Raw genomic sequence first — 13,312 nt, 5'->3', positions numbered from 1 at the left:
GGGAAAGACCAAGGCATGTCAACCAAGTAAGCTGCTGCACCCCCACAAGTGCTTGGTTTCCCTGCCTATCTTCAGTTAGCCTTGCACAGGAAACTAGTCAAGGGCAGCATCACCTCTTGCCAAAAAAACCCTGCAAATACCACCTGAGTGGCCGCCACGTTTCCTTGAAAATTGTATTTGGCTTTCTGAAGGGGAACTGGAAGTTGCTCTGGGTTGCACTTAAGTCTGATCTGTATTTTCTACAACATCTGCAAAAAAAGCAGAAACAGATGGTGAAAGGATGAGACTGACTTGCTTAAGGGGAGTCATGCACTGGTACCAGCATCTGCAGTAGCTTCAGGCCACCACCTGCAAGAATTGGGAAGTCTAACTCATGAGAAAGACCTTGCCTGAGTCCTTGATGAAGAACCAGCCATGGAGTGAGGGCTGCTCAGGCAGCTGCTCACAGTGGTTTTGCATGCAGCAGGGGGGAAAACATACTTATTCCTATTTGAACTTCCTATTACATGGTTCTTGGCAACTGCTCAGATCATTTTATTATATTCACAAGTGAGAGTACAGAGTTGCTAAGAGGCACAACATTTTGCCACTGGCATAATTTTTCTTGATGTGACACTAGCTCATGTAAGCCCAGGCAACCAAAGTACTTAAGGCAAGTCCAGGACCCAGTGGTTCTTTCACTGCTGCAGCACAGGGGGCCCCAAGACAGGCACCATCACTGTCAGGAATGCAGCACAGGTCTCTGAAGATAAATACATTGCCAGGAGGAAAAACACAGACTTGGAGAACACCTTCCAGGTAATTCTGTAGCACCAGTTGTTTCCCACACATTCAGCATTTCCACTTCAAAAAAAGAAATCCAGAAGTAACTTTCTTCCTTTCTACAGTAACTTTATACAGAATGGGATCTGTTGATTTCCTATTCTTATATTCTCTCCCTTTTTTGCTTCTTTACTTCCCTTCCACTTGAGTCGTTTATGGCATCTTCTGATTGTTAACTAATGTTTAACACAAAAGGATACCATATTGACTGTGGCCAGTGTTACCTCAGTATGTTTACATCATTAGAGACATGAATCTATACACCACCCTGAGGATTAACTGGAATATTAGTAGCCTTGTTGCCTGTAATGCTGCCATTAAACTCCAACTCTTACACAGAATAAGCTGACTATAAACAACTTTGTGAACTTACCTAAAGTAAGCTTGTGCAACAAACAGCAACTCACTTCCTGAACTGTTTCACTGTTGGGGAAACTTTCCATCATTTCCACTATAACATTGTAGCAGCGAACATCTCCAGACATGAGCACTTCAACATTACTGGCTAAAGAAAGAAACAGAAATAAAAATTGCTTCGTAATTAAAAAAAAAAAAAAAGAAAAGTTTATTGGATTCTAATTCAGACCTTAGTTAAATTCAGACCTAGTTAAATGATTTATGTAGAAAACTGCAACTATGTTTCAGTTTTTGCCCTGCAACTTGAGAGAAAAGTGGCTTTATTTCTTGGTATTGCCAGAGAAGATATTAATAACCATGAACATCTGGAAATAATTCATTAAAGTCAAAGTTTGTATTAACATTTATGGATTTCTTCTATTCTGTATCAGGCCATGTAACAGGAACCTCCTCACAACTAATGTTACGTAACATTTTTCTTAAAAAAAGTTATTATTTTAATTTAAATTAATTCTACTGTTCACCTATTGTGTACTGAGGGTACAGAAATTTTCATCTACTGTTCCTGTGATATTTTGAAAGTCACTGCAAATCCTGTATTTCACAGAATCACAGAAGGATTGATGTTGGAAGGTAGCTCTAAAGGTCACCTTGTACCATCCATGTGCTCAAGCAAGGCCACCTAGAGCAGGTTGCCCAGGACCACGGCCAGATGGCTTCTGAGTATCTCCAAGGATGGCAATCTCACAACCCCTCCAAGAAAACTGTGTCAGTGCTTTGTCACTCTCAACCTATTTACTGCTTATTACTCAAGCCAGATACAGAAACCAACAGGATAATCACATGAGCCAGTACAAAGACAGAATGCATCCAGTCCTACTGAGGACAGAGAGATCCTACATGTATTACTTAGAGACAAAATAGCATCGTGGTAGTTAAAACACAGTGTATGAAAACATCCTTGGAGCATGTCTACCCAGGGTATAAGAAGAATATGAACCCAAAAAATCTTGGCCAAAATCTTGACCCCAATGAATGAAAAGGAGTCCTGTCACTGGCTCCAAGGCAGCTAGCATTATTCTGCTGAGGTCTATAAACTTTCTTAATTGTTCTTTCAACAGCTTGGCTTTCCTGGATGCAACATGAGAAAAATATTCTCAACTGTATTATTAAAGATAATTAGTCTTTTTAAAGATCTTCAAAATAATATATCTCTGAATATTAAATAATGATAACCTTCAAGGTGAAAAAGCAAGCTGAGAAGGAAGCACTTCTGAAGCATTCTATTTGATAGTGAAGGAAGGTACCTTTTACAATGCTTTAATATGACAGCGATTTATCATGTCATTCTCAACTGAAATCACCTTTTTAAAGGTATATTCCACAGTATTGCAGCACTTCACAGTAAAATATAATTTCGCAGGTGGCAATTATGAACATATTAAAACATTCAGAAGATTCCAAAATTTATTACTACAAAGGGAGCGCAATGAAATGAATGTTTAAATTCTGTAAGACTCAAGCAATGGTAGATTCGCAGGGAGTCACCATTTCCCAGAACAAGCTAGAGAAAAGGAGGTGGAACAGATTTCATTTAATCTTAACCACCAGAACGTGGTCATTTAGGTTCTCTCAGTAAGTGATGAAAAGATCTGAGCACTCTGTACGGTGTATCATCCCAGCTGTAACATACAGCCTGTTTAGGGTTAGGTAAATGTCCTCTTGAGGTGCCTCTTTCTCCCTACTAAAAAGAGGAGAAGCCTGGCTGGCTCCCTATGCCTATCATTTAGATGGCTAACATTCTGTCACCCATCACTCCACTACAGATTTTGGAGGACAGTCAGCAGCAAAGAAATTTTCTCATGCCATCGAGGCTACTAAGATTCAAAAGAGTTCTTGTACCACACTGGAACAAACTCTTACCCTTCAATTTCTCAAGGCATGTAAGCTGGGACAAAGTTTATGTATGTAGTAGTGAAAGAAGGCATAGTGAGGTACTCATTTGGAACTTCAGGGTGTGGGGAGATGTTTTACTACTGGATAAGTTAAAGTGTATACTTCCAGTGAATTAACTTCTCCATTGTGGCCTTAAAGAAATATATTTTGTTGAGTTTTTGTGGGATGCCACAAATCGAGAGTATGAATGTTTGCTTTGCACATTCACGTGCAAGCTGTCTTTGTTTCCCTGGTTATTTTCAATCTTTCATATTAGAAATGAGAGTACTAAATACCTACTTTACAGAGGTCTTTTTCATGCCCTTCTCTTGTTACTTTTATTTACTGTTTTGAAAAGCACTTAAAATCTGGCATCTTCTTTCCCAGAAAACAACAATAACTTCTGGGCTGGGGTAAAATTATTTCTAACTCACGGAATACCTAACTTTTTAAACACAGATTGGAACGGCAAGAAGTTTGAGAAACAGAAACTAATTATCTTGGAGTCTGATGAAATGTGGGTCTGATGAAATGTGGTTCTTGTTTAGTGGCATCCACAGGGCCAAGACAGTTGCTACAAAGCCAGACAGGATGTATGAGCAAGGCTTTGTAAGGAAAAACATTTGCAGGAGGCACAATATTATGTACCTCATGAAAGACATGGAAAGCAGAACTCTGCTCTATGCTTCTCAAAACTGTGACTAGCAGCAGGAAGCTGACAAAAACTGCCTCTGTGTCAACAAGATCAAATTGCTGTTAACAAATTGACGCAAATCAAGTACACCTCTCAGGATCCAATTTTGCCCAGAACAGGGACTGCTGTTATCAGAGGCAAAACATAACAAAGACATTTTCTTCCAGTCTTACTGCACAACACCTGAGGACACTTTAAGACTATCATGTGCATAGTGCTACCAATGCTTGACATTGCAGCCACCACTGAATGATCAGAGCAGGTGTCTGAGCTCAGACACCTTTTCCCAGGCCTGGCCATCGAATTTGCCCAGGTAATTTTCCCCTTGTGGAACAGACTTTGCCAAAAGTGTTCTTTACCTGCTACCCAAACTCACTGAAGATTTAGTTTGTCAATAAATATATCTTACTTTTCAAGTGTTAAAAGATGACAGGGCAGGATCTTGAACTTCAGTCTCTACAGTCATGATAAGCATCTCTGTTACTACTTACTCCAGGCAGAAGAAAGTATTTGTCTGTTATTTATGAGAGATATCTGTTTTAATGGCTAAATATAAAAAACATCCCGTGGAAAAAAAAGTATTTCCCAAAGAAAACAGAAAAGTGACTTGTCTGGCAACTCCCAACCAGTTCTCACTGATTTTTTACAATCACACAAAGATTACTGTTTACAAGCACAGACAATGTGAGCTGATGCCTGCTCTGGGAGATGAGGAATTGAAAATAACTTCTAATAATATACTTACGTGGACCAGCTAAGGAATGTAATGAATAAAGTGCAGGAAGAATCACCTCTTCTTTCTCTGGAAACTCTTTAAATACTTTCAGTATGATCATATGATCTTTGCTTTCCACAAATTCAGTCAGCTGCTCTTCTGGAACTAAATTGAAAAACAAGAGATACAGTGTGTTTTGAGGAAATAAGAAGAAATGACTAATGAGAAAAGACAATTGTTTTTATCAAGTTTCCTTATATTTATTTTTTGCGTTTCACCAAAAGTAAGGTACTCTCCATACACACCATCTTCCACAATTCCTTTTACTAAAAACTGAGCTACTTTATAAAGACCTTTTTTTAGCCTACACTTCATATAACTGAGTCCTGACTTTTAAATGCTACCCTGTGAATCAGTACTTTAGAAAAAATCTTCTACCTTTTTTCATGGAACGAACATCAGATATTCCAAACCAAGACAGCGTGTAAGTGAGGGAAAAGCTAAGCATACAGTGAAAAAAAATTGATGGAATGTCATTTTTCATACTCCATGATTTTATTTAATTTCTCAAATTTTTTTGATAATGGACTTCTTCCCATAAAGACTTCAGCCATGCTTCAGTAGTATGTTACTTTAATGGCTTCAGGTTTTTCCATTCCTGGCCCCTGTTATTCACACTGACATAACTGCATGGCTGTGCAATGAACCAGATAAGGGAACTGACCCAGGCTGAGAAAGAGCACCTTTTAAATTTCATAAGCAGGATCATTTTCTGAGTCTGGTTCAAGCTAAGGCTAGGCAAATATCCACATTACACTGTGACAAGGTGTCACAGAGGTAGAAAAGACCAGGCAGATCTGTAAAAATCAGGCACTTGCAAGAAACAGGCACAGAAAATCTAACACATTCAGCCTTTTATGGAGGCTGAAGAGAAAATACAGCAGGACAAAAGTGTTTAGGGAAAGTGGAAGAGGGGAAGGAACACTGAAGATAATTCCAAGCACACATGTGTGGGAGAAAAACTTAGAAAAAGCAATAAAAATGGCGCCAAAAAGAACCAATCTGAAGGACTGGAGACTATCTTTGAAACAAAGGAGTACACCAGGTGATGGCATTTCTCACTATTTTGAAACAAGAAACTCAATTCAGACAATACAAAGGGACTGCTGGCCATTACACAAACAGTTCCTGAGAATTTTGCAGAAATTCAATACATGGTGCCTTCATTTTTCAGAATAAACAGAGGAATATCATTAGGATACACAATCTTTTAGCATTGTCATGATCAAAAGCAGAACCAAGTATTTTTTAGAGTACAGATATTTTGCTTGATTTTAGAACTGTTCACGTTACTAAAATTTACCAGTCTTTAAATACTCAATCCTGTTTTAAATCTTGGTTTTGAGAATTAAAACCAAATGTCACTACTCTTTATCCCAGTGTTACTGAACAATGTTGAATCCTCTCTTTTCAGTTAAATCTAGAGTCAGAAATAAAGACACATTTTGATTTTTTAAAAAGATGTTATATTCATTGCTCTAATTTAGCAAATTTGTGATATTGCTTGGAAAGTCTGTTTGTGCTAACTCATTTAAAGAACAGACATAATACACAAACCAATTTGGAATGCAAAAATTCATTTAGTGCATTTCAACATTTGCCATCCCCTCCCAATCCATACGTTCCTCTAACTTGATAAACCACAAGATATAAATACCTTTCTCAAAAAGTTTGTGTAATGCTTTACATCCATGTTGCTGGACCTCTTCATTTTTAGGGAAGGTGTGCATGGCATTAAATACCAAGGAAAAGACATCCACCTCTTCTTCCAAGAGCAGGAAAGCAATTATGTCTGAATAGCAGAAGAGATGACATGTTGCACTGATTAGTTCTCAAATTCCACTGAAGCACTGTACTTAACCATTAAAATCTAAAATTCTGTAATATTGTCCTTAAAATTCACCTGTTCAAATCCAAGTTTGTATAACCCATGACAAAGTTATCTTTTAAGGCAGTATTTTACAACAGAACTGAAGTTCTAAAACTTTACTGTCAAAAAGACAGTTTTCCCTCTCCACTCTTGCTCCCACCTTGCACTGCTTTGGTACTTCTCTCACTCTTCAATGAGCCTCTCTAAACTGATAGATTAGCCTCTCTAATTTTCTGATAGAAAATTAACCCATCGACCCCCCTCTTTTGCAGCTAAGAAGTTCCACTAAGTAAAGCTGATGGAAGAAAGGGGGCAGGACTGCACTGTGAGGAAAACAATATGGGATTTGAAATGTGCCTGTCAACTACAGTGAACCATGAAATCAGTCCACCTGTATCATTCTCACCCTCTCACCCTCTTTGTTGGCCGAAACTGGACTGAAAAGCCAAACTCACTGTTGCTCTTATAATACTAAAAGAATTTTGAAAAAATATTAACTCCATAGCACGTGTAGGCAAAAAGATCTGTTTCATGACAATTTTCAAACTACAGCAGTAACAACAGTGTTTCAGCTGCAGCCAGATCCTTTTCAATATCTCACAATTAAAAGACTACAGTTAACTCATCAATAGCCAGATTTTGCTATTATTATTGTTATTATTAATTATTGTAATGCTTTATAACAAGACCTGTATCACATAACATTACATGTTCGCTTGAATAAAATGAGCAGAATCTCTCCCTTAGGTTGTCTCTTTAATTACAACAGAAGTTCAAGAATGGTAAGATTGGGTCTCTCTCTGCAGAGCAGAAAAACAAAAAAGTCAGAGCTAATTTACTGCTTTCAAAAGTAGTAGCCAGTGCTAAAGGAAGCAAGTCAGAATGTCACCAAATGTGTACTTTGGTAAGAAAAAGCTCTTACTTATTTTACTTAAGTAGTTAACAGCAAGTATTTGTGTCTATGCTAATAACAAGTTCGCAGAATGAATCGGTCATGTTCTTCACAGACTTGCAATCACACTTAACTGGGTAAAAAAGGTGTAAACCAGTACTTTGTATTTTGTATACAAGTACAAATGACAAGCGATTTCATGGAATAAAACAGAGAGGAAATTCTGGTCTGACATGTCACACACTTTATATCACAGTTCTGTATTTTAAAGGCTTAAGCAAACTAGGAAAGTAAAACACACAATACCTGACATGAGGAGTAGATTTAATGCTTTTAGTCCTATTACAGCAAGATTTGTATTTCCTTTGTGGATTGTAAGCATTTTAAGAATCTGCCTAAAAATTAAAAACAAAAAAAAAGGGGGGGAAAAAGAGTTATGGTTAAAGAAATATTAACATATACAATTTTTTTAATCTAACATTTACATAAATCCAGAAATAATTACAGGAATTAGCAAAAGCTTAAAAAGCTCTCAATTAATTTTTTAAAAAAACTTTTATTTCAATTTATATTTTTTTCAAGTTAGCAATGAAATAATGTTGAAATTTTAACTATGATCATACTTCATTAAAATAATTCTGTATAATTTATCAAATTTATTTTAATTTTCAGCTAGTTATATATTAATTCTACAGTGGACAAGTGTCATCCAGGAGGTGGTTATTCTACAGAGCACTGGGCTGTGGACAGTAGGGCACTGCTCTGTTTGTAGCAAGAGCTCAGTTACAGTGAACAATCATGGATTTGTTGGAAGAGAAGTAGCAGTTTCCCAGTTAAAGAACTTGAACAGCATCTTGGAGAACTCTACCTTACCTAAGGATCCAACCATACAGCATTTACATGATGCTGGACAAATCACTAAAAAGAAACATTTCCTGCACTGCTGATTTCACACGCCTTGCTTTCTGTGTGGCCCAGCCTGAGATCCATGAACATAAACCTCAGAAATGCTGCAGCACAGCCAACCACAGTTGACTTGTTAAACAGAGAGAGACAAACAATGCCAAGTACTGCAAAAGTCAGGGCATGTATCAAACTGGGCACCTAGAATTTAGTCGATATTTTTAACATATTTTGCTCAAACTACCACCTGTAAAACAGTGACCAAAAATCTGTAACACTTCTTCAATAAATAAAATTTTAAAAGCAAAGTTAATATTTTTTCAAAAAAATTTTAATGTTACAAGAGTAACAGTGAGATTAGCTTTCACACTGAATGAAGCATATCACAAAAGAAGGGAAAAAAAGAGACTGTATAATTAAAAACTAAATAAAAATGGATCATTTACACACACACACACACACACAAAAAACCCACCTAAAGAAACTTTTTCATTTTACTTTTCATTATTTTAGAGAACTGCAATATTAATAAACTTCAAATGTGAGTCATTGTATATATCATATTTAATAAAAATGGATTGTGCAGTACTTCATGATACTTCAATTCATAATCTTGATCTGTCTTGAAGAGCATAAACAGCACTTAAAGTTTCATTCTAATTTCACTCCCCAACTCTGGCAATGCTGTTGTTTGTCTTGCTGAAGTCTAATTTTATAAGCTGGAATGAATGTATCACTGTTTTCCCTTCATACTATGATGTTGCTAGTTTATCTCTCCTCTGTTGTAGCACTAGTGTGGTAGTTATGATGACCAAAGGAGACACAAAAGGCAAAATCTGATGGGAGATACAACATCCTTTATCTTTAGAAAATTCCCTGCATATACCCTCCCATTTCAAGTATAACCAAGAAGGAGGATGTAAAATTTTCTAAACTCTTCTACTGTATGAGAGTTTAACATAAGAGATTACAAAACAGGAAGTCTCTTTAAACTTGTAGAAAGGATGCAAATACACTAAAAGGAATTTCCTTCCTTTCTCTTCAAGTGACAGCAACTATTTAATTATTTATCGCATTGTCGGTCAAGAACACCTAAACCAATAGCAAACTACTGTTTGTAAACATGACTGCAATGATCAGAGCTGAGACACAAGAAAGAAACAGTTCTTCTAGCTTAAAATTTCTATTCTCCTAAAACAGTCACACACACAAAAGGTAAAATCTCATGAAAAAAAAAATGACCTTTTGTTCTCTATCACAACTGTTTCCTGCCTTGCTGCAAACAGCACATATTCTTTGTGGTGTTGTTTCACTACAGTTCTGGTCCAATCCATGCACTGGGAACATGAGATATAATTTAGCTGGCTTGCTCTGCCTTTGGCACTGACAAAAATATCTGAGCCCACTCCCCCACTAAGAATAAGTTTCTCCACAGCATGTAAAACTGTCAACATGTCAGACAGGGATACACAGTTGGCAAAAACTGGTAGTGGGAAGGTATTGTGTACAGCAATACTATCATCAGATCTTCAGTGAAGTTTGAAATGGATGCTTTGTTCAACCACATGCACTGTGCAGGCTCTGAAAAGGCTTTGGGAAAGATCAGCCCTCAAAATGTAATTTTTCTGGGACCTGAGAATGAACAGCAATATCTCCAGCTTTCAGAACAACTTTCAGTCAATTAACAAGCCTTTAAGCTCTCAAAGAAATTATAACTAGCTTGTACAGCTTCAGCTCAGTTATTTCTTGCTCATGAAAAGCAACCCAAATGGCTTTTACTTTCCAACAAAAACTGCCAACACATCTTTCAAGGGAGTTCATTCCCTTACCAACCATGTATTCTAGCCACTAGAAAACAAACAAATAAACAAAACCCCAAGAAGCCAAAATGCATCTTCATGCTATCCTATCCAAGGAAGGGTCTGGTGAAGACTAGAGAGGTATGTTCACTTGGTTACAAGGCTGCAGCTTGCTGTCATTATCAGCCCTGAAGGAAGCAATCTGTCCAAGAAGAGAACATCAAACCAAGGCCCAAATTAACCCCCATTCGTATCGTACCTACACCTACAATCAGCATTTGTGCTATTGGACAACCACTCAGCTAAACTATGTGGGTTTTCATCCCATCTAACCACAAACATCCAGAAACCACTTGCTTTGGCTTCCCTTGACAGTTAAAGGACAGAGAAGAGCAAGTCCAAACCACAATTTTCTCCAGGATAACTCACCAAAAAGACGGAACAAACCATCCCTTGCGAAGGTTATTATGTCCACTGACTTCACAGGTAGTTCAGGCAATCAGTCTAAATACTTGATTTTTAAACAATAATATTAGGTGTGGCAAAACCTCCTCTTCTTGATTTACATTACTTTAGGCTTGTGGATACAATTCCTCACATTTGGAAAGAACACACACAACCATCCAGGCAATACTGCGTCTGTCAAAAAGGTTGCTTGGGGTGTTTTTTTATGTTTAAGTGGAATTTCATGTATTTCAATTTGGTCCCATTGCTTCTCATTCTATCACTGAGTGTCACTAAGAAAAGCCTGGCACAGTCTCCTTTACTTTGTCTATCAAGTATTTATATACACAGATAAGGTCCCTGCTTGAGTGACTTTCCCATTCTGAAGGCTGAAGAAACTCACAAAAAAAGAAGCTGATGTAATAACTATATATAAATACATTTTATTGCATATATATATGCTGCCACAATAATCAAGCATTCTGACAGACTCTTTGCATACAAAATACTTACTGGTGGACACTCAGGACTTCCCAGTCCTTCCCAACATCCTTAGGAGCTAGGTTCTGTAGAGTGCTTGGACAAATTTCTATTAATTTACAAAGAAGTGACCAGCCCATCTGTAAAACGAAAATGCAGTTATTTTAGAATTCTCTGCTTGGAATTTATACATTATCTTCTAATATTCTTGACTTTTGGAAGACAGCTGTTTTGAAAAGTTACCTAGCTAAATCACTACAGGAAAATTAATAGACACAAGACAAGACAAACGGCATGAAAAGTTAAAAGATGGAGGTAAAACATATAAGATAATGATTCTGAATGCATTGCTTGTAGGAACACACCACTTTCAATCTGCTTCAGCACTGCTTGAGGATAAAGGGCACACAGTTATATGAGATGCTGACAGACAGAAAAACATGATGGAATCCACAGTACGTCATCATGGGCTAGGAAAGAGCTCTGCACTATTACAAGTCCACCTTTATTGAAGAATGTGTGTTTCCATAAGAACTTACCATTTAATTGCAAATTATAAGGACAAAGTATAGGTTTTTAAAGGTGTTCAATGTTTTAAATAGGGATGAGATACATAAACAATAGCACATATTTCATATGCTTGCTATCAATCATCAATACTGTGTGCTTTCAAAATGTAATGAAGGCAGTGGAAATTTTGAGTTCATAAGGAATGAAATAATAATCCCAATATATTTGTTCCTAATAGCTACATGTTTCATTCTATGCAAATTCTTTGACTTTCAAACATCTGTAAATAATGCCAAACCTAAAAATGTTCCTCTCTAATATTCTGTATTGGAGAAAGCTGCTGTCTTACAAATGCCTACAGGCTGATATGATCGAATGGGCTGCAGTGAGGACACAGTAAGCAAAATCTGTGCAAATAATTAACTGATGAGTAAGAAATCTGCTCTGTATTGAAAGAGAAGTAGTGAAATGTCAAAAGCCAAGACGAAGCAGATTTTATGAAGAGGAATTATAATAAGGCATAAAAGCTTCCTTGATCATATAAATAAATAAATAAAAAGGTGGAAGTAGGCCTGTGTACTTTAAGAATAGGGTCAAAACAGAAGATAAGTATGGCACAAAAACTATATGTGTAACTGGATCAGTTTTCCACAGAAGAGTTATGTAAAGCAAAGGAGTCAAGACGGGACAGCCAACAACAGGAATGTAAATGGCTACCTTCAAAGAGTTTAACAGTGAAGTTCACAGAAAGTGCATGATCCCTAACCCTGCAATCAGTAAGACTAGAGACATGGAATTACAGGTTTGGTAGTGTAGAGTCACCCAAAGGAACAGCAGAGGCTTCAATCTAGACAGCTGACAGCTTTGGAGAGTAGGAAAAAGCTGATGTAGCTCCCTGGGAATCAGAATTCTGCTTCTGTCTTTTATGTACTTGTTTACATGGGCTATGCTCATGCTATCTGCAGTAGTTTTGTTTCTGTTTGAGTTCAGATTTGCAGAGCCAAATTACAATCTTAATGCCTAGAGATTGATCTTTACCACAAGCCAATTTCCGTGCTCTTTGCTTCCTTGGAAAGCAAGCTGGCTTGCTCTACATGAGCTACAAATCATGTACTATGGACAGTCAGGATGACTGGGCTAGTCTGCATAACTGAGCCCTGACTAAATGTAGGTACAACAGATAGTCTTGCCAAGCATCAGTCCTCCCCAAAAAAGTCTATCAGTGACAGTCAGTCAGGTACAAATCTCAGAAACATTGTAGAGGTGACTATTAATTCACAAACTGTGTATTTCTTAGAAAAGATTTTTTTTTACAAGTCCCACTTCTGGACATCCTAACTGATGAAAACTTGCTTAATAACTTTAGAAGATTCCTTTTTGTATTAAAACTGTTTCTGATGAAATTCATATTCCCATTGAACATTTTTATTTGGATTGTTAGGACTCACAACTATTGACAACTATAAAAATGGTGGATCTAGAGAAGACCAATGGAAACATCTGCCCTGCTGATATGTAGTCTATTTTTCAATATTACAATCACAACCTGAGATAACAGAGAACTTATTAGCTGTTCAATAACTATGTAAGAAAGTCAGAGTCTTTTAAATAACAGAAATCCTAAAGGTTACAGGGAAGGGGGGAAAAGTAAATAAAGATGTCCTTACAAACACTTAAACAAGTCCCACAGAAACAGTTGGTGGCAGCACTGAAACTCTTTATTTTTAAATCAAACCCCTTCTGTTTCTAGCACGCAATGAATTTATACTACATTAGGTCACCTCTTCTATGTGAGACAATAAAGCTCTGCTGACTGCTCTTTACTCAAGTG

At 37.1% G+C, this 13,312-nt stretch overlaps 1 protein-coding gene across 2 annotated transcripts in view; it reads right to left on the bottom strand.

Annotated features, from left to right (window-relative positions):
• LRRK2 (leucine rich repeat kinase 2) overlaps positions 1 to 13,312 on the bottom strand; it is a 64,427-nt gene that overhangs the window by 48,411 nt on the left and 2,704 nt on the right. For both annotated transcript variants that reach the window (XM_064656300.1, XM_064656301.1), the window contains exons 3-7: positions 11,005 to 11,111; positions 7,652 to 7,740; positions 6,241 to 6,375; positions 4,554 to 4,688; positions 1,196 to 1,327 (exon numbers count right to left, since the gene is read on the bottom strand). In XM_064656300.1, the coding sequence (XP_064512370.1) occupies positions 1,196 to 1,327; positions 4,554 to 4,688; positions 6,241 to 6,375; positions 7,652 to 7,740; positions 11,005 to 11,111 (598 nt within the window). The remainder of the gene's footprint in view (positions 1 to 1,195; positions 1,328 to 4,553; positions 4,689 to 6,240; positions 6,376 to 7,651; positions 7,741 to 11,004; positions 11,112 to 13,312) is intronic.

Source organism: Pseudopipra pipra, chromosome 5 (assembly GCF_036250125.1).
Source record: "Pseudopipra pipra isolate bDixPip1 chromosome 5, bDixPip1.hap1, whole genome shotgun sequence".
Classification (NCBI taxonomy): domain Eukaryota; kingdom Metazoa; phylum Chordata; class Aves; order Passeriformes; family Pipridae; genus Pseudopipra; species Pseudopipra pipra.
Note: the sequence above shows the minus strand (reverse complement) of the source record. Positions and strands in the feature narration are given on the sequence as shown.